The following is a 21,471-nucleotide window of genomic DNA, read 5'->3' on the forward strand; positions in this document are numbered from 1 at the left end:
TGGATGGACAGATGTATGTATGTTTGGATGGACAGATGCATGTATGTATGGATGGACAGATGTATGTATGTTTGGATGGACAGATGTATGTATGTATGGATGGACAGTAGGTTTTGTGAAGTACATATTTCCAGCGAGACAACACACTCACATGTGGGGAGTGTACATTGATAGCAGCTTCCTGCTGACAGCTAGTTAATGTAGTTAATGTGCTCAGCTGACCTCACTCTGGAGTCACTGTGATGAGTTAGCACACGTGAATGTTCAGAGTAGATATCAGTGCTCTTACTGATGTGGTTCAAGTGCATGAACTCATGCGCCCCCTAAGGGAGGCGCACCTCACACTTTGAAAAGCCTTGCCTTAAATATTTCATTATATATCAACAACATTATCTCAAGTGCAGAATTTCTGTTTTAAAAGCAGGATTCAATTCAATTCATCCATCCATCCATTATCTTTACCCGTTTATTCCATTTTTGGGTCACGGGGGTTGCCGGTGCCCATGTCCAGCAATCATTGTGCGAGTGGCGGGGTACACCCTGGACGGGTCGCAAGTCCATCACAGGGCCACTTAGAGACAAACAACCATTCACTTTCTCACTCACACCTAGGGACAATTTAGAGTTACCAATCAGCCTAACATGCATGTTTTTGGTCTGTGGGAGGAAACCGGAGCACCCGGAGAAAACCCACGCATGCACAGAGAGAACATGCAAACTCCACCCAGAAAGATCCCTGGACCGGGGTTTGAACCAAGGACCTGCTCGCTGAGAGGCAGCAGCTCTACCAGTTGCGCCACCGTGCTGCCCCAGTTCAATTCAACCTTTATTTAAACAGATAAATCACATTGAGCCTTCAAGACTCTTATAGTTTTGACAGACAGAAAAGTTGTGAAAGAAACAACAATACATTTAGGATGTTGTGATGTTGCAGCCTTCAGTTTTGACAGAATCAGACTTACTGATGTAGTGATGTAGGGCTAGGTTAGCTTCAGCTAGCTTCAGAGCTCCACTACAATCAATATTTAATAACGGGTTCTCACTTTTTCGAGCTACTTGACAGATATGTGACAGAGGTACTGTGTGGGAGATGGTCTAATCAGTGACATGAGATGTTAATTTTCTTTGACCCATCAAAATGAATGTGGTAATTTATTAACAGAATCAAAATTTAACATCGAACATTGTACACTTGATTATACTGATCGGCTCTGATTAATAAAATTAAAGATGGGGAATGAAGGAGTTTAAATGGAGGGAAAAGATGGATGAGGGAAAGTGTGTTGGCGAGGAACAGCACCCTCCATCCGACCCCAGCTCAGCCTCGGTACATTCGGTAGTGAAGCGACTCATTACCTTTGCAGAAGATAGGTCAGCTCCGGTATGGAGTTCCATTTCAACGCTACCTTTCAGCGTCTCCTCAGGATGGCTGAGAATCATCCGAAGTAGTGACGGTACTCCGTTCAACAACACGCTCACCTCCCGGGTGAACTCACATGAGCTGTGAGTCCGTCAGAGGTTCCACTCAGATGTGGTCATTCCATAATCCCAACTAGACTCGGAAGAACTCCCAACTAACTCCAGCACTTCAGAACTTTCAGAACTTCTGTTTTTCCCTATGAAGTGTCGACTTTTAAAGAGTTCTGCTTCCGGTCACTTTTGGGAAGTCCTGATTGGTTGAAAGAACCAACAGGGGTGTGGTTTTAGTGACGTCTGAGGGTCATTACAAGTCAGAAAAACAGCGGAGATGTTTAGGAACAGACAGAGAAATGTTTTGGAGAAATGACAGACTTACAGGTGCCAGTTTTCTTGTTTCTGTCTGAGAGGTTTAAAAACATGATAGTTCGTTCCAATAAACTTGTTTGCGACTGTCTCCGACTTTTGACCGACATCACTCTCTCATTTCAGACAGAAGATCAAAAATGCATAATTACTTTGTAACAGACATTTAACTTGATTTCTACTTTGAATGAGGATTAAAAATCATTAATACTGTTTCACAGTTGATTTAAAATGAGTGGTTCACTTCAATATTTAAAAATGGTTTGAACTAAACACACTTTTGATTATCAAGACATTGTAAAATAGTGATGATAATATAAAAAAGAGAGTGTTCTTTCAATTGATTAGTTCAGGATACAATTAGAAAGTCTCTGGATGAGCTCATTTGTATTTCTGGATTCAAATCAATGAAATAACAGTTTCTGTCCCATGAAGGTCTTCAGAGGCAGGTTTTGACCGGAGGCCGAGTTCACTACACTGACAAACGTTAAGACTTCAAACAGAGTGATGGAATGAAATAAATCACATGGTGAAAGTGATGCACAGTTAAAAGGACAAATCTAAGTTTGGGCTGATCTAACATGTTTAAAAAGATCAGATGTCTTAGCTGACCATGGGAGGAACTCAGCACACTGATTCACTGACACACTCTTCATGTGTGGACAGGTGTTTTCATGTTAGTAGACTCTGCCAGGGTTCTGTCGCAGGAAGCAGCAGCTCTACCAACTGCGCCACCGTTCCCCCTCACGCTAACCTCATATAAGTGCTGGTGATGGTGTCTTAAGACATCTTCCTTGTCTGCTGTCCTTCTCTTACTGTTTCATATGACTGTCAAGCAACTGCCTGATAACACAATTGTTCTGTTTGGGGTGCCATCGTCTATACCCTAAGAGGTGACCGTTCTAACATACCAGTGTTTTGCTAATTTAATATTCTACGTACCCATCACTGGTCTTTATGTGCAGCAATCATTCAGAATACTTATCCTTTTTTTCACTGAGTGTAAACAGCAACATTTTGCTCATTAAAAGTATAATTTACTGTCTCTTACTCACAGATGCATCAGCAGCCCTGCAGGTTCGCGCTCTGAAGGACTACTGCAACAACTACGACCTGACGAGCCTCAACATCAAAGCAGGAGACGTCATCACGGTAACATGGACACAAAACTTTATTTTCTGATGCATGCTCAATAATCCAGGTAGAAAAATCTAAAAAAGTTAAGTCTGGTCTTCTGGACGTTCAAAAAAAAAAAAACAACAACAAAAAAAATGTAGAAACATTTCTTCTTTCATCCAAAAGACTTCTTCAGTCTGAGGTGCTGTATTCAGCTCAGTCTTATAAATAGCACCTTCTCATAGTGGATCAACCAGTTTGCTAGCTTGATCATGTGAGCAGCTGGTTTTGGTTGTCAGCAGCAAACTGGTTGATCCACTCTGAGAAAGTGCTATTTATAAGACTGAGCTGAATACAGCACCTCAGACTGAGGAAGTCTTTTGGATGAAAGATGAAACGTTTCTACATTTTTTTTGTTTTGTTTTTTGAATGTCCAGAGGATCAGACTTAAATTTTTTAAAGCTTTATTTTGTCTTCATAATATTTATAATAATTAGCTACATTTAGGTGTAAGAAAGATTCCTATGGAAAACGGTGTTGCTAAAGACTTACTGTAATTGAGAGGTTTTCATATTTCAGTCCTAACATCGGTCCTGCTTTGAACCCAGTCTGGTAGTTTGGTAGATCTCAGCCCCCTTTGTTGAGATAACTGGTAAATATGCAAGAATGAATGGTTTCAGCATTCCTTCCTTATTTACTACAAATATGTTTTACTCGCAGCGCTGCCATCACTCATGAATATTGATGAGAATTTATTCAGCCTTTGGGACGAGCTGTAACGAAGCCAAGCGGTGCTGCTGGATCCTTCCTCAGGCTCTGAATGAGCAATTAGGCATCGCTGCTAACGAACTGAACAGCTCCAAGTGCAAATTGGCATTTTTCACTTTGGAAATTAAAACCAGCAACAAATCTTTATGCAGTTTTTATATTGGTCAAACATAATCTTGCTCCATATTTGTCTTTCTGTCAGGTTTTGGAGCAGCATCCCGATGGACGCTGGAAAGGATGTATCCATGACAACCGGACAGGAAATGATCGAGTGGGCTACTTCCCGTCCACTTTGGTTGAGGTCATCAGCAAGCGCACAGGTAGGTTATTTCCCTTTGTGTGTGAGAGAGTGAAAGTGTTAGACCTTTTTCAGTTGTTATGTTATAAACAAAACACCATCAAATCAGAACTATTACACGAGTTTGGGCCGAAAACAGGAAGCGCCTGGAAAGAACTTCTGGTTCGATTAGTTCAGCACCTGAACCGGACTCATTATGGAATCCAGTTGTTTGTTAACGTGGTAATTAATACCTGTCCTGCTTTTATTACACGGTGTCTTTATCTATATTGTGTGCATCATGCTTGTGTTGAGTAAAGTGCAGAAAAAATAAATTGTGTGAGACTTTTTTCAGGGATCTAACTCTCGTCTAACTCTGTCCAGCTCTCAGTTTCTGTCTTTGTAGATTTTGCCCCAAACCAGGTAAAGTTATTTTAAAATTGTGAGACATACAGAGCAGATCCTAGCAAACAGAACTAGTATTTAGTTTAAAAAAAAAAAAAAAAAAAAAAAAAAATATATATATATATATATATATATATATATATATATATATATTGCTGATCAAACAAAGGTGCTCCTGACAGAAAACAAAAACGAGCGTTTGCTCTCCCTCTTTTAGCCCTGTAACATAAATGTAGAAACTAAAAATACCAAGATAAGTAATCCAGTGTGACCATTAAAGTTTCAGTATTTCAAAATTACAGTTCAACAAAACGTGTTAAAGTTATATAAAAACAGGACAGCATAATAGCAACTGATTCAAGCTGAAAAGGTCACATCCATGAACTTCCACCAGTAATTACAGAGAGATACAGATCATCTCTAAATGTTAGGACAACGAATACAATCAACGCGACACCAGGTGCATAGGCATTGCATTAATTATATGTGAAGGGGACGTGTTCCTCTCACATTGAAAAAATATTAGTTTGGACCCCCCTCCCTCCCACATTTACCATCAAATCTTAGTTCACCCAGCGCTGTTTCTATTTCTTCATGAGCAACTCCATTCCACTTGATTGTCCACACCAGGTTTTCCTGGTTACCTACAACAACTTACCACACCGTATGCAGTGTTTCCTCCAGGTCACTTGGCTTGGCAAGGTACTCACGGGGGAGGAGTGGGAGAGACCTCTGCGCTACATGGTAGCTTAGCGCTACATTAGTGCAGGCAGTTGACCAGGGTGGGGGTGGGGGGTTAGGATGTGTGAGAGAAGCGGAGCGTTACATCTGTAGCATCTTAGAGTGTTTTTATTGCGCGCCGTTAGCTTAGCACTACGTTAGTGCCGGCAGTTGTTGACAGGGGTGGGGGTGGAAGAGGGAGGGTTAGGATGAGTGAGAGAAGCAGAGCGTGCTCTATTCATACAAGGAGAGCTGTTGGTCAGGCTACTTCTTGTTGCTCTCTCAAATAGTTATTGAATCAAGCATTTACTTATGTAGGTAAACGTAGATTAACAAGCCGTTAAAATACACTAGAATGCAGGAAATGGCATCTATTTTTTTTCAAAATTTTATGGGAGAGGTCTCCCAGACCACCCCACCAGTGACCCCCCCCCCCAATACACACACACATTACAAATGCTTCTGATACCAATGACAAGGTGGAAAACAAGATTCACTGTTTCACACATTATCTGAAGAAAGCTTCTGAATTTTCTAAAGATACATGTTTTTTTTTAAAGAAAACATATTTTGTTTTTGCAATTTAACCAGATAAATCAAGCTTGGTTGCCATGAGATGACTTAGGTAACTTGTAATCTTGAGAAAATCACATCAAAGATAATATTAGTTGATCTCAGCTTTGTATTCATGAACAGGATGAGAACTTTATGAGATTTATCTAACAGCACAGCAGGTCCAGTGCATACAGTGCTGTCACTGTTACCTGTTGCTCATTGATCGTGTGCAGACAGAAACTCACAAAAAATAATGTGATTTTACTTCAATTAAGAAATATTGTTTATTATTCTATTATTATTATTATTATTATTAATAATAATATTTATTAACCTTTAGTGCACTAGATAAAAATAGCCTTCATTTCTATATGGTGAGGACATTAGCCTATTAGCTTAATGTAGCCTACTGCTCAGGCTTTCAAAGAATGCAGCTATAAATTCACTAAAGCGTTAAAATGTTCTTTTCATTTAAAAAAGAAAAAATTGAACATTTTGTGTAATTCTCATTCACTTTCCAAGAGCTAGACAAAATACAATTTTTGTGACCTGCTAGAGCCGTTAGCCTGTTGGAGCACGTTAGCTAACTGTTCAAAGCTTGGAAGGTTTCATGGGGAAAAGGTCAGCCTTGCTTTTCATTTGAGTTAGTTTTTGTTTATGTTTATTAGTTTTGTCAATAATCACGACCGTTCCTGACGAAGCCTAGAACTCCGTGTCAGAATCGTTTCAGACGCTCCCGTAACCTCCCAGTAACATTCTTTAGGGGGAAATTAACCCTATTGAGAGCCATAAATGCATTTTTTAATCCATGCTGATCATATCATAAGAACATGCATTCCTTTCAACATTGTTTGCTTTTATTTTACCTCTACACTTTACATTTGCTTTTTACATTAGCCCACTAGTTGATGCGCCACTTTAACAGTTGAGGGTCTGTGCTGAATCGTACCTGGTGCATGCATCGCAGGTGAACGTCGCGCACGACTTCGTTCTCTCATCTCATCCAACAAAACTGTTTTAGTTCACATGGAAAAAGTAAAACACACACTTGTTGTGCACAAGTATACGTTTAGTAAAAATAATTCAATTCTCATGGCAGATGTTTAAAAAGATTTTTTTAAAAGCCCTCCATATCCAGCCACCGACCAACTCCTTCTGCGTTTACTAAGAGGAAGAAATGCTTAGTTTTTTTTTAAATTATATTTAAAAATTACCATAAAATAAATATTTTGTTGATTTAAGAAAACTGCATTGTGTATTTTTTTTTTTTACTAAAGGTCTTTAAGGAGCTAAAATAATAGTTTAAAAAGTCATTACAGTGTGATATTTCTATTTCAGGCTGACATCGCTCTAACAGACTGACTAGCTGAACATGGACAAATACCGTAATATTTTTAAGCAGTTAAATAATGTAGATGATTTTTTCCCCCTTAAAAACTCTGATTGTCATTAAGTTAAAAAAACAGTTTGAAGGTTGAACCAAAAAATATACTATATAAAACCTCCAGATTACTAATTCTTACATAAGCTATTTTGTTGTTTCACAAAGCAACAGTAAAAACCTTTTGGTTCCAGTTTGCCCATTCTTCAGAAGTTTTCTAATAAGATGAACTGACAGCTGTTTTATATTTGATTGCACTGATAACTGATTTAACCGACGTTAGTGGAAGCTAATTTCCCATAATATAAAAGCTGTTCATCATGTAAATGTTCATTTCTTATTAGACATGCTGTCCAGCTTCTTGATCTATTATTTATCTGCTTTCCTCCATTTTTTATGAACCCATTACACTTCTCCTAATCTTCTGGGCGACGCACGTTCAGATCCATCTTATCACTGCAGTTTGATTGTGCAGCATAAAATAAAGGGCTCAGATATGTTACACTGTGCATCCATGTTTCAGGTTTGGCTGTTTGTCCGTTTCTTAGTCTTCATGTAGTCTCTATGTGTCGGTTTGTCTTTATGACTGTTATCTCCTCTAATAGCTGCATCATCATTCCTCTCTTATCACCGATCCATCATTTATCCTCTTGTTTTCCTCTGATTACCTTAACATTACATTAACTTACTGGTCCACAATTCAAATTCTTTTGCAGCCTTAAGAAACATGACAGATCAGCATGATTGTGTGTATCAGCTGTTTACAGAGAGAAACACAGCTGCTGTGTTCCTGAAACGGCCTCGTCAGCCTCTGTTTAACCACTGTTGCACTCATCCACACACAGACACACATTCAGGATCAACAGCAGCTATTCTCCTAAATGTTTAATTTAATCCTCTCATTTTCACCAATTTTTGATCGTTTATTTTTGGCAGCATTTTTCAGGTCATAGTTTTAATTGCTTCTTGTTTGTTCTGCTAATAAAGATGCTACAAATGTCCAGTAAGATGAAAAACATTAATTTACAAAATAAGTTACTGCTGTGGATTCATTTCACCTCAAAAGCTGCTTTAACACCTTAAAACAAAAGTGAACTTTGCTCAAGTAGATTAGTGTTTCTAAATGTCATGATGGCGTCTGCTAAACATCAGTATAATAATAGTGGATAAGTGTCTGTGGAAAATTGAGGTTGCTTATATTAACCACTAATAGGTGTCAAATGACATTTTGGTGAGACCATTGCTGAAGGTAAGGTCTTGCTCTAAGATCTTTTATGAGGTGAGTTTTAAGAGGAAGACAATAATTGAAATGTGAGTGAGAGTGGGAAGAGCTGCTCTGCGAAGACGCTACATACAAGTTAAGCTCATAAAGTGTGACTTTCTGTAACACTTCTCTTTGCACCAAAGACTACTGTAAGTGGATGACATGAGCTGTTTTTTTGTGTTGAACCCACGTGCAGGCAGACACAGGAGACTCGAACGTAAAATAATGAGTCTATTTATTTAAACAAAAACAGAAGCTGATGGGGCAAAGGAGAGACAGAACATAACAGGCTGGGAAGTACAATTCACAGACAAAAAGGAAACACAGAGTAGAGTTGCCATCCATCCATTATCTACCGCTTGTTCCGAAGTTGGGTCGCAGGGGCAGCATCTTGAGCAGGGAGTCCCAGACATCTCTTTCCACAGCCACCTCTTCCAGCTCTTCTGGGAGGACCCCAAGGCATTCCCAGACCAACTGAGAGACATACTCTCTCCAGCATGTCCTGGGTCTTCCCCGGGACCTCCTCCCAGTTGAACATGCCCGAAGAACCTCCCAGGGGGCATCCTTACCAGATGCCCAAACCACCTCAACTGGCTCCTCTCAATGTGGAGGAGTAGCGGTTCTACTCTGAGTCTCTCCTGGATAACTGAACTTCTCACCCTATCTCTAAAGGAGAGTCCAGCTACCTTGCGGAGGAAACTCATTTCAACTGCCTGTATGCACAATTGCATTCTTTTGATTACTACCCAGAGTTCATGACCATAGGTGAGGGTAGGAACGTAGACCGACTGGTAAACAGAGAGCTTTGCCTTACAGCTTAGCTCGCTCTTCACCACAACGAACTAGTACAGAGTTTGCAACACTGCAGACGCTGCACCAATCCGTCTGTGAAGTGCACGCTCCATTCTTCCTTCACTCATGAACAAAACCCCAAGATACTTGAACTCCTCCACTTAAGGCAGAACCTCACCCTTGACCTGAAGAGAGCAATCCACCCTTTTCTGGTTGAAGACAATGGCCTCAGATTTGGAGGTGCTGATTCTCATCCCAGCCATTTCACATTCAGCTGCGAACCGCTCCAGTGAAAGCTGAAGATCACGGCACAATCATGCCAACAGGACCACATCATCTGCAAAGAGCAAAGATGGAATCCTGAGGCCACCGAACCAGAATCCCTCTGCCCCCTAGCTGCCTCGATAACTTCTGTCCATAAAAGTTATGAACAGAATCTGTGACAATGGGCAGTCCTGGTGGAGTATAACTCCCACCATGTAGGGATCACACTTTCTACCAGCAATGTGAACCAAACTCTTGCACCGCTTGTATAGGGACTGAACAGCCCGTAGCAACGGGTCTCTAATCTCATACTCACAGAGCATCCCCCACAGTGTACCCTGAGGAACATGGTCAAATGCCTTCTCAAGACCACAAAACACATAGACTGGATGGGCAAACTCCCATGACCCCTCGAAGACCCTAGTGAGGGTCAGGATGGAACCCACATTGTTCCTCCTGGATCTGAGGTTTGACCAACGATCGGACTCGCTTCTCCAGTACCCCTGAATAGACCTTACCAGGGAGGCTAAGGAGAGTGATGCCCCTGTAATTGGAGCACAACCTCTGGTCCCCCTTTTCGAAGAGGGGAACCACCACCCCAGTCTGCCAATCCAGTGGCACTGCCCCTGATGTCCACGCGATGTTGCAAAGGTATGTCAACCAAGACAGTCCCACAACAACCAGAGCCTTAAGGAAATCAGGGTGATCTCATCCACCCCCGGAGCCCTGCTGCCGTGGAGCTTTTTAACTACCTCAGTGACCTCAGCCATGGTTATGGACAAAACACCCCCGAAGTCCCCTGACTCTCCTTTCTCTATGAACGACGTGCCACTGGGATTGAAAAGGTCTGAGAAGTATTCCCTCCACCTCCTGACGACATCACTGGTTGAGGTCAGCAGAACCAGACTCAGGACAAGCAGCCATTTGCTTTGACCGGCTGGTTTGAGAGGACAGGAAGAAGAGACCGACGAACACAGAATGGTAGGTCCAAATATAGATCCAGGTGTATCTGAAAGACGAAAAAAAAAAACCACATGTTAAGGATAGGAAAATAATTAAAAATACAAAACAGGTTGAGCAGAGTAAGTAAAGACTGTAGCAGAGTGAAAAGTGTGGTCAGTTTGTCCTCCAGCAGTCTAAGCCTATAGCAGCATAACTAAGGGACAGCTCAGGAAACCCAAGCCGACCCTAGCTATAGGATTTAGCAAAAAGGAAAGTCTTAAGCTTAGTTTTAAAACTGGATAATGTGTCAGCCTCACGGACAGAGATTGGAAGTTGGTTCCACAAGAGAGGAGCCTGACAACTGAACACTGAACACAGTGTTTGTAAAGCGCTGCTTACCCCTCCTCAGCCGCCTGATGGTTTGCCAGAATCTTCTCGGAGCCAACCGAGTGTCGTTATCCAGGGTCTCACTGAACTCCTCTCACCTCTGAGCTTTTTCCTCAGCAACAGCCAAGGCTGCAGACCACTTGGCCCTCCAGTACTCCTCAGCTGTCTTCAGAGTCCCTCCAGCCAACAAGGACTGATAAGACTCCTTCTTCAGCTTGACAGCCTCCCTAACCCAGGGTGTCCACCACCGATTTTGAGGATGGCCACCGCAAGAAGCACCAACAACCTTGCAGCCACAGCTTAAGGCAGCCACTTCAACAATTGAGTCGCGGAACATGGCCCACTCAGACTCAATGTTTCCCGCCTCAGCTGGGATGCAGTTAAAGCTACCTCTCATCTACCGGGGAAAACTCTGACACACAGGCACCAAGTCAGGGGGCTAAGAGTAGACCCACACCAGCTCGGTGCCCCTCACCATGGGCAAGTCCAGAGTGGATTAACATCTATCCCCTCTCAAGGAGATTGGTTCCAGAGCTCATGCTGTGCATCGAGGTGAGCCCAGCTATATCTAGTCGGTACCTCTCAACCTCACTCACAAGCTCAGGCTCCTTCTCCACCAGAGAGGTCATGTTCCATGTCACAAGCGTCAGCTTTTATAAGCCACGGTCAGAGCGTCAAGGTCCCCGCCTTCGGCCACTGCCCATGGGTTCATGCACCTGACTCATATGACCCCTCCTGCAGGTGGTGGGCCCACAGGAAGGCAAACCCATGTTGCTCATTTGGGCTGAGCCCAACCGCGCCCTATGGGTAGAGACCCAGCCACCAGATGCTCGCCGATGAGCCCCTCCCCCAGGCAACCCATGTCCGGGCTATGGACACTGAGTTCCTTGTTTATTTCTGTCCATAAGAGTCTTCTGAATTGCTCATTGTCTGGCCTGTCACCTAGAACCAATCTCCCTTGGCAGACCCTACCAGGGGCAATTAAAATGGCCCCAGACAGCATAGCTCCTAGGATCATTCAGGCGCACAAACTCCTCCACCCCGATAAGGTGGAGATTCAAGGAGTAGGAGTAGGAGGAGGAGTAGAGTTACATTTGGGCCTAAAAAAGATCCGACCCAACCCAGCCCGAATCCTTATAACTTTTTTTCCGGCCCGACCCAAAATAGACTAATTAACTGTAATTACATGCTTGAACCTGAAAAAAAATCCAACTTTTTTAAAATATAGCTTTTGCTGCTTTTGTAAGCAAATCAGTTTGACATGATAATTTTAAAAACGTATTTCAACATATTTCCCAATCAAACTTTTAGAGGTTAAAAGGACATCTAGAAATTTATAATTTTTACTAAAATTGTACAAATAATCTAAATATGAAAACTCTGTACAGATATAAATTTAGATTAGAGTCTGACCGATATGGAAATTTTGGCCATCACTGATACAATATTGGGAAGGGAAGGCGAATGCCGATAACCGATATAATGGCTGAACATTTTTTAGCTTTGTCCACCCCCAATATTCTAATAAAACAGCAAGTGGAGCGGGGCTTGGTTGTTGAGCGCAGCTGTTAGCAACCATGAAACTAAGCTAATCAGATCCACGCTAAACCTAGACCCACATTAGGTGGTGCACTGGTCATAAAAACAGTCTTCTTAACGTGCGTTGACATTTTCTATCCTCCACCATAAAGTTATCAAGTGTGTTACATAAATACAGTAGTACCTCGCTACTTCGCGGTTCAACTTTAATGGACTCGCTCTATCGCAGTTTTTCAAAGTGAGATTGGACATGATTGATGGATGAACCATGCATGGTTTATTTAAAATAAATTATTTTAAATGTTTTATCCCCTGTGTGCAGTCCACAAGTGCAAGTACAAGTGAAGCTCCCTCCTGCATTTCTCCTCTGGCTGCAACTGTCCAGATGTACTGATTAACTTTTGTCTTCCAACTTAAAATTCAAAGTATGTCACATCGTAACATTGTCATAATCACAAAATATAAAAGTGTTATAAGTTATTTTTAAATTATTTTACAACTTTTATGTTCAGCTGTGACAGTGTAGACATAATGTGTATGTGTATGCATGCATGGATTGTTTATTTAAAATATTACAGTATTTAAATTTAAACAGTTTATTTACACAAGGAGGGAGATTGGGAGTAACAGGTGATGAGTGTGATTGTAGCCTGGCACATGTGACAAAGTTTACTGTACTTGAACTTGAACTTGGACTACTGTATCTGTACTTCACAGTTTTTCACTAACCCCCACGATAAACAAGGGACTACTGTATAAATTAAACAAAGAATTGCCCTTCCCTGTTCATTGTTTAACCAGTCAGTCACGTATGGTGAAGGTCTAATTAGTATTGAACACACTGGTGTTCTTTTTCTTCTTTGCAGTGAAGTAAAAATTTCAGACAAACAATGCATTTCATTGAGGATGGCAAAGATAACGTTACTAACACTGATATATATTTACCACTATATTAGATTTACTGTTCTGGATAAAGTTTTACAAGACAATAGCCTATTCTAGGTTATCTAAATGTTAGTTTGCTAACTTGATAGGCACATAGCTAATGACCAGCAGGTTGGAGGATTGAAGAGAATTTGTTGTTTTGATTTACAGATCAATTAAAATAAACTTACCATGCTCTGTTCAGCAAAATACACTACACAGTATTGCTCCCTGCTTTGTCTGTGTTGAAGGTGAAAGTGAAACTTAAGTGAACTGTCATGACTTGAATGTAGTCTTCATGCACCCTCTACTGGATGCATTGTACAATTACAGCTGGTTCCAGCATTTTAGGGGTGAAAATTAGAAGTGTATATATTGGTGCGTAATGGGACAATTATCACTGATATTGATAAGTCCCATAATGTCTATGTCGGCCAAAATTATCTGCCCTATATGAGTCGGGCTCTAATTTAGATGTAGACATTGGTTAGCTGTCTATATTTACTGTAGCCATGATCTCTGCATTGCCCTGAACTAACTAAGCAGGTGTAATTATCAGGGGTTTAACATTTCATTTTTTTGCGCCAAGCTGACAGTACTGACATCAGGTTCCTGTGCTGCAGCCAGACAAAGAATGCTTTAGGGACAGGAAATCATTTATCTCATCTACAAGAGGGTGCATGTGTATTTTTAATTGCTTTTCCAGACAGAAAATGTGTAAAGGAAGATACTTTCTAAAGCACTCTACAACAAAAGAAAGAAAGAATTAATACTTCAAATGAAAACGAAAGACCTAATATTTATAGTGTATATTGGGGGCGGGGGCGTGGCTTATTCAATTCTGTATTGCTTTTTCACTTGCCACAAGTTTAGGCCACATTAACTAAAACAAACCCAAATTTTTCTACTGTTTCAAGAAAAACAATTGTTAAATCCTTTCTGCTTTGGAATTTATGAAATTTTTGTGACACTTGACCCCTAGGACAAAGTTTTTAGTTAAAAATTGACAAATAAGGCAGTACAATCCATCCATCCATTATCTTTTACTCGCTTCTTCCATTCTGGGTCACAAGAGTCGCCAGTGCCCATGTCCTGCAATCACTGTGCAAGAGGCGGGGAACACCCTGGACAGGTCTCCAGTCCATCACAGGGACACATAGAAACAAACGAGACCAAAAAACATTCACTCTTTCACTCACACCTAGAGACAATTTAGAGTTACCATTCAGTCTAACATGCATGTTTTTGGTCTGTAAGAGGAAACTGGAGTACCCGGAGAAAACCCATGCATGTACGGAGAGAACATGCAAACTCCACCCAGAAAGACCCCGGGACTGGGATTCGATCCGGCGACCTTCTCACTGAGAGGCAGCAGCTCTACCAATTGTGCCACTTTGCAGTACATCCATCCATCCATCCATTATCTTTACCTGCTTATTCCATTTTGGGTCACGGGGATCGCTGGTGCCCATGTCCAGCAATCACTGTGCGAGGGGCGGGGTACACCCTGGACGGGTCGCAAGTCCATCACAGGGCCACATAGAGACAAACAACACAAACAACCATTCACTCTCTCACTCACACCTAGGGACAATTTAGAGTTACCAATCAGTCTAACATGCATGTTTTTGGTCTGTGGGAGGAAACAGGAGCACCCGGAGAAAACCCACACATGCACGGAGAGAACATGCAAACTCCACCCAGAAAGACCCCTGGACCGGGATTCGATCCGGCGACCTTCTCACTGAGAGGCAGCAGCTCTACCAATTGTGCCACTTTGCAGTACAATATGATTTAATTTTTTTAATTTTATATTGAAGTTATCAATTTAAAAGTCATACCTTATTAACAAGAGGGTTACCGGTAGTTAGTCTGTCCGTTTCTTGAAAGGTTTTTGTCTTTTAAAAATTGAACCAACACGAACCCCTTGCATTTAGTTTTCGCTCTTTTGTATCAAACACGTTATGTGACCCCAGAACCAAGGTATGTTTTAAATCATTGAATAAATATGAGTTGAACTCCAACTTTAACAAAAAACATTATCAGGAGTATATTCTTGTCTGAGCACATTGTGTAAGGCCGGATCTTATTATGGTTCAATGAACAAAACATCATATTGTTTTATAATGTATTTGTCAGTAAAATATAAATTTATAAATATATCATCAAATTACATTATTTTGTCTATTTTTTTTTACTTATTTGTACAAAGAAATTGTGTTTATTCTTCCTTGTCTTGGAGCGAAAAGAGGGAATTGGAAATACTGTCTGTCCATCTGTCCATACTTGTGAGCACAAAAATGTAAAAAAAAAAAAAAAAGAGGTACCAACTTCCATTTAGGTGTGTGGCAACATTTAGGCGTACAAAAGGTCACGTTCAAACATTGCGTTGCCACGTCAAAATCCAAGATGACCACTTCTATACATATATGTAAACTGACCACTTATATAATTTGAGGAAACTATGCTTTCTAGTTTTAATATTGCTTAAAATTATAGTTTCCTCAATTGATTGGGGTGGCCGAACATGTTGTTTCAGATCTGACCACAGCATTTGATGTCTAGACTTTGTCTGGATTGTTGCAACACATTCTTTTCTTTTTCCGCCATTCTGTTTTAGATTAGCTGCTGTGTTTAGGATCATTGTTCTTTTGCATCATGACTCAGTTTAGTCCAATCTTCAGCTGTCGTACAGATGGTCTCACAGTTGACTCTAGAATTGTTAACAGAAGAGTTCATGGTCGACTCAAGTACTTCAAGGTCTGCAGATTCTGATGCTTGAACAAAAGCTCAGATCATAACCCTGAATGAGGTGTTTTGGTAATTTGCTGTGTGTTTGGTGTTCTCCAAACCTGGCATTGTGCATTGTGGGAAAATATCTCTACTTTGGGCTTATCTGCCCAAAGAACATTGTCCCTGAAGTCTTGTGGCTTATTCAGATGAAACTTTACTAACCTAAGTTGTACTTCTATATTATTTTGTAGAGTCAACAAACTTTCTTCTAAAAACCATGAAATATTAGTTCACCCAACTCTGTTTTCCATTCCACTTGATTAATAAGATAATACTCAAACCATTAAAAGTCCACTCCGGGTTTTCCTGGTTACCTACAACAAACCATACCACAGTGTTTCCCCAAGGTCACTTGGCTTGGCAGGACGCGCATCTCTTTCAGGTTTATGTGGACAAGGTGTGGGGAGGACGGGGAGACACCTCTGCGTTGCACGCTAGCTTAGCGCCACATTAGTGCCGGCAGTTGTCGACCATTGTGTCAGGGGTGGAGGGGTGTTAGGATGCATGAGAGAAGCGAAGCGTGCTTTATTCACACAAGGAGAGCTGTTGGTCAGGCTGCTTCTTGTTGTGCCGTGCTAACTAAAATAGTTATTGAATCAAGTGTTTACTTATATAGGTGTAGCCGAGGCACCTCATCCCCGGAAATAGGTCCATATATGGAAGTCGTGGTGACAGAGCGCAGGTGGCTCGTTATGAGGGCAGGTGCTTAGATTTAAGAGCAAGTAGATCGCTGAGGATCACATCCCATGCTGATTTGACATTGATCCTGGCAGAGGTATGTCTGTTCTGAACATTGTCCCTTTTTGGAACTTTGTATTATCTTTATCGCTCCTTTTGATTTTAAGGATTAGATCCTTTTTAGAGGGTGTGACACACGGGGAGAGCATATTGACCAGTTTAATTTATCAGGAGGTTGGCCTGCTGCTGTTTCTGTTTGGTTTTAGTTAGTGTTTAGCCTCAGTAGTTTTTATTATTAATTAAGACTATTTCCTGGATTTTGTTTTAGGTAAAGGAAGGGGAAATCCTGGTGTTCAGCCCTCTGGATTATTTTAAAGGGGACCTATGATGTCCCGAGGTTCAAAGCTGTTTTTCTTAGACTGAAGAGACTAGTGGAAGGGGAGTTTTATTTCTTTGTTGTGTTCACCAGGGCTTTTGGGAACACCTAGGTGTATTTATTTATTTTGCTCTTTATTTCTCCCCCTTTCAGTCTAATTTATTCAAACAGGTTTTAACTACATATCAACTAAGAGGTTCCCAGGGCCAGCCCTCTGTTTTAGCTTTCTATTTTTTATATTTTATAATATAATATTTAAGATCTTATTGTGAGTACACTAGACCTTAGCCCAGGGCAATTCTTGTACTCTTGTGAACCAAATAAAATGTATCTAACTTGCAAGCAACGCCTCTGTTAACTCTTACAAACTTACCTGTGTAACAAAAGGGGAATGTGAGGTTCTCCTACCACTCACTATAGGTAACGGTGATTGTACCTCAGGTCACATACTGTAGGTAAAGGTAGACGTTTAATAACCCATTAAAATACACCAGACTGCAGAAAATGGAATCTACTTTATTCAAAATCTTCTGGGGGAGGACCCCCAGACCTTCCCATCAGTGTCAGCCCTCCCCCACATTACAAATGCTTCTGACACCGATGCTGAACATGGTCTGACTTTTAGATGAATTTGCTGGAATGCCCACTCCATTGAAGTTTAGTTGTCTTAAATGTTTTCTTTTTGTGAAAATCTTTCAAACTGTAGAATAATGAACTCTAAATGGTTTGGAAAGGAACTTTAACCCTTTTTAGATTGATAAACAGCAACAGTTGCTTCTTAGAGGTCCCTGTTAATGTTATTCCTCTTGGCGTTGTGTTAGCCCAAACCTGTATGTTCCAAAGGAGCAATCTGTGAAACCTCCTGCTTCTTATAATGGTCCCTGATGATGATCAGTTAATCAACACATTTGATCAGTAGCATCTGGCTGATACTTTCCCTCTTCAGTCTCAAGGAAGCAGCATTTTTCAAACACAGCTTTATCATTTTGCTTAATTTTTGTGTAATAAATAATGTCTAATGGAATCTAATGTGTGTTTGAACACTTGAGGTTAAAATTGAGTGTTTGTAAAGCCTGGTAAAAAAAACAAATTCTTTTTATTGCGTCCTGAATCATAACATTAAAATAGGGTAGACTGCCCCACACCACCATACCTTTATTTTAAAGCTTGCTCATCACTTGGTTAATGCAATAAAAACAGCGATTTAAATGTGTAACTGTTTAGAACTGAATGTTTGACCAGTCACTCATGCTCAATTCCCTAGACCAAAACCAGGAATGGATCAGGATCACAGCTTCTCAATCAGTTTTTTTGTACTGCAAGAGGCTCTCATGTCAAAAACCTCAGTATTAGTGGAAATACTGTGCAATGTACATGAAAATGTTAATATTTTGGTAGCTAATGACATGCTCCATGGCATACTGTTATCTTGTAATTATTCACTTTTTCTTCAGCCAATTTAAATAGATCTTAAGAGAAAACAACTCCTTCTTGACCTTTTCGCCCACCTCCACCTCTTCATTCTGTACATTTGTCCTCCAGCCTTCCACATTAACATCCTCTGCATGCTTCACTCCCCTCTTCCTCCTGGTTTGATTTGTAACTTCAGTCTTTGTTTTTAATTTCTGTACCCCCTCCCCTTTTTTTCTTATGTGTAACTCTCTGTTGTGTTGTTTGTTGTGTGCGGGTGGTTCATTGTCGGCTGGTTGTGTGTGCGTGTGTGTGTGTGTGTGTTTTTGTGTGTCGTCACGGTGGGTGTTATCTAGGTTTGGCCAGCACAGTCATTTGCACTCAACAGTTTCAAAAGATACCGCTGGTTCCCCCGGCAACGGTTGCCCCTGCCAACGCGGTAGTCAACGGCAACGACACCACGTTCCATCAGATCCATATCCTGCCTCCTCCGCCTCCTCCTCCACCACATTCCCATCAGCCACTGCTTCCACTTTTCACTTCCTTTGGCTATAACAGGTCGCCCGTGACAACTCCACAGGGAGACACACCCACTGCCCCAGGTACATGCCCACTTTTCATTATTATTATTATTATTATTATTATTATTATTATTATTATTATTATTATTATTATTATTATTATTATTATTAAAGCTTCAATGGATGCTTTCTTCTGGAATTTTAATGAACCTGTTACCTATAAAAACAATTATTTCTGATTGGTTATGAACTATTATAATTGGCAATTTAAAAGTTTTCTTGAGAAGGCATCCAGTAAAGTTTTTTGTTATGAATCATTATTTGTGTAATTTTATATGTTGCTCGTCTAACTTTAATTTTTTTTGGTTGTCATCTTCATTACTGAGAGCCTGATTAGGCATGCCTACAATAGGTAACGTGACTGTAGCACATTTACAGTAAGAGAAAACTTTAATACACACTTATCTCTAATAAAAGACTGTAGGTTTTGGTAGATAATGTGGTTAGTTCCTGATGTGAAGGTGCTTTTAGACCACAGGAGACCACTCCACAGTCCCAGTAGACATCCTTTGGGGTTCTTTTGGAAACTACCGGACCTATGACTGTTTGCAGTCTTTACAGTGATGTCCGTACATAAACACACGTCGATGGGCTGAGCAAACTGAATGCTCTTCCAGTATTTGATCCATGAAAAAGTTTTTGCGTTGATAAAATAGAAGCATGTGTAACTCTCATTACAGTGCACTACAATGGTTATTTGAATATTTGCAGCACAAAGTTAATCGATTTGTCATGAGTTTTTGGATTCTATATGTAACTCCGTCAAAATATTTGTGACCCATTTAGTTCCGGCACGAAGCAAAGAGGGGGAATTGTGAATACGCTTTGTCTGTCTGTCCGTGCACGCTGTGAGCATGATAACTTGAAAACTAAGTGAGGTACCAACTTCCATGTTGGTGGGAGGACACAACTAGGTGTAAGAAAGGTTCCTTTCAACAACTGGGTTGCCACGTAAAAATCCAAGATGGCTGCTGCCGTGTATGTAAACGTTGTGAACTGGACAACTTCAAAAATAAGCAACATGCCGACTTCCATTGGTGTGTAGCTGCATCTAGGTCAGGGGTTGGCAACCTTAAACACTAAGACAGACATTTGAACTTGCATCAAGTTCAAACAACTGATCTAGGTGTAAAAAAGGTCCCTATCAAAAATTAGGTTGTCCCATCAAAATCCAAGATGGCTACTGCAGGTCACCGGTTCCACCCCCAGACCGACAACATCAAAATATGGATGGAAAAGGTGGAACACCCACACCTGCCTCCACCCTCATTTGCCCCACTCTGAGCCCTTGATCAAAGCCCTTAACCCCCACCATCTGCTCCCCCGGGTACCCTAGATAGCAGCGCTCTGTTCCACACAGAGGGCTGTGGTAGCTCGGTGGTCTGTGGTTGCGTCAGGAAGGGCATACGGTGTAAAAACAATTGCCAAGTCTTGGTGCTAATTAGTTTGTTTTGGCGACCCCTGAAAAAGGGGGCAGCTGAAAGAAAAAAAAAGAAAAAATATATACAGTATATAATGTATGTATGTTTGTAAACCTACCACTCCTATCATTTGCTTGCTTCTGATTTCATCTATACTATAATTTTCATTTAGCTAAAAGTATAGTTTACGCAAATGATTGGGGTGGTCAAAGATTAATTTATGGTGGCCAACATCACCAGTGGTCACACCCTGGCACAGCCATTGCACCTGGTCTGGGATAAAATTTCTCCCTCCGCTCTCCAGGATTGGTCAGAAAATCCCTCTATAAACTACTAATGTTTACTATTCAAATCCTATAGCGATGGGGAAAATCAGCGTACCTCTTGTGCTAACTTTGCTTTAAAAGTCCAACAAAAGACCCACAACACACAGCTCCAACTTTGGAGTATTTTTTTGTTGGTGTCATCAAATGTCACTTGCATATTTGACATGGCAGCTCCAACTGACATCTGAGTGTTGTGCAAACTTTGCGTTCCCCCGGTGAAGCGAGAGCAAACACAGAGGTTCCTATTAGCACCCTGTATTTATGGAAGTAGATAAGCATGCTACATGGTAACATGTATGTGTAGATTCTGAAGTTGTGCAATCAGAACAGATCAAACTATTTTCTGACATGATTGTTTCGTCTGGTGTTTACATTTAATCTGGCTTCTTCCCGGCTACTCCAGTACAGAATAGCTTTTCTGAAATGAGAGCGATAAACTAAAATTGAAGTATCCATCCCATCACTTTAGTATAGTTAATGATCCGACACCAACGTTGGTTTCAAATGTTGCTGTAGATTCTCAGTCATCCAGGACATGGTTAGTTAAAGAAAAGTCAAAGCAACTGGACTTCTGTTCTGTAGGTGAAGACATGCAGAGTTCCAGGATTTAAACTCCACAAGGTTGATATCAATATTATCAATACTTGGACCGATCTGCATGCCCCTACTTACTGACGTAAATAGATGAAATGTGACATGACTGGTCAGACTACAGTCACTTTGAAAAACAGAATGTATCCGATTTAATACTACATATGAAAAAGACCTGC

The 21,471-nt window shown here is 40.9% G+C and overlaps 1 protein-coding gene across 1 annotated transcript in view; it reads left to right on the forward strand.

Moving 5' to 3' along the window:
* Window positions 1–21,471, forward strand: part of caskin1 (CASK interacting protein 1) — a 259,915-nt gene that overhangs the window by 183,170 nt on the left and 55,274 nt on the right. Inside the window, exons 11-13 of the mRNA XM_037689337.1 lie at window positions 2,814–2,934; window positions 3,869–3,986; window positions 18,730–18,975. Coding sequence (XP_037545265.1) covers window positions 2,814–2,934; window positions 3,869–3,986; window positions 18,730–18,975 — 485 coding nt within the window. The remainder of the gene's footprint in view (window positions 1–2,813; window positions 2,935–3,868; window positions 3,987–18,729; window positions 18,976–21,471) is intronic.

The sequence above is a fragment of the Nematolebias whitei genome, chromosome 15, assembly GCF_014905685.2.
Source record: "Nematolebias whitei isolate Nwh7 chromosome 15, NemWhi1, whole genome shotgun sequence".
Classification (NCBI taxonomy): domain Eukaryota; kingdom Metazoa; phylum Chordata; class Actinopteri; order Cyprinodontiformes; family Rivulidae; genus Nematolebias; species Nematolebias whitei.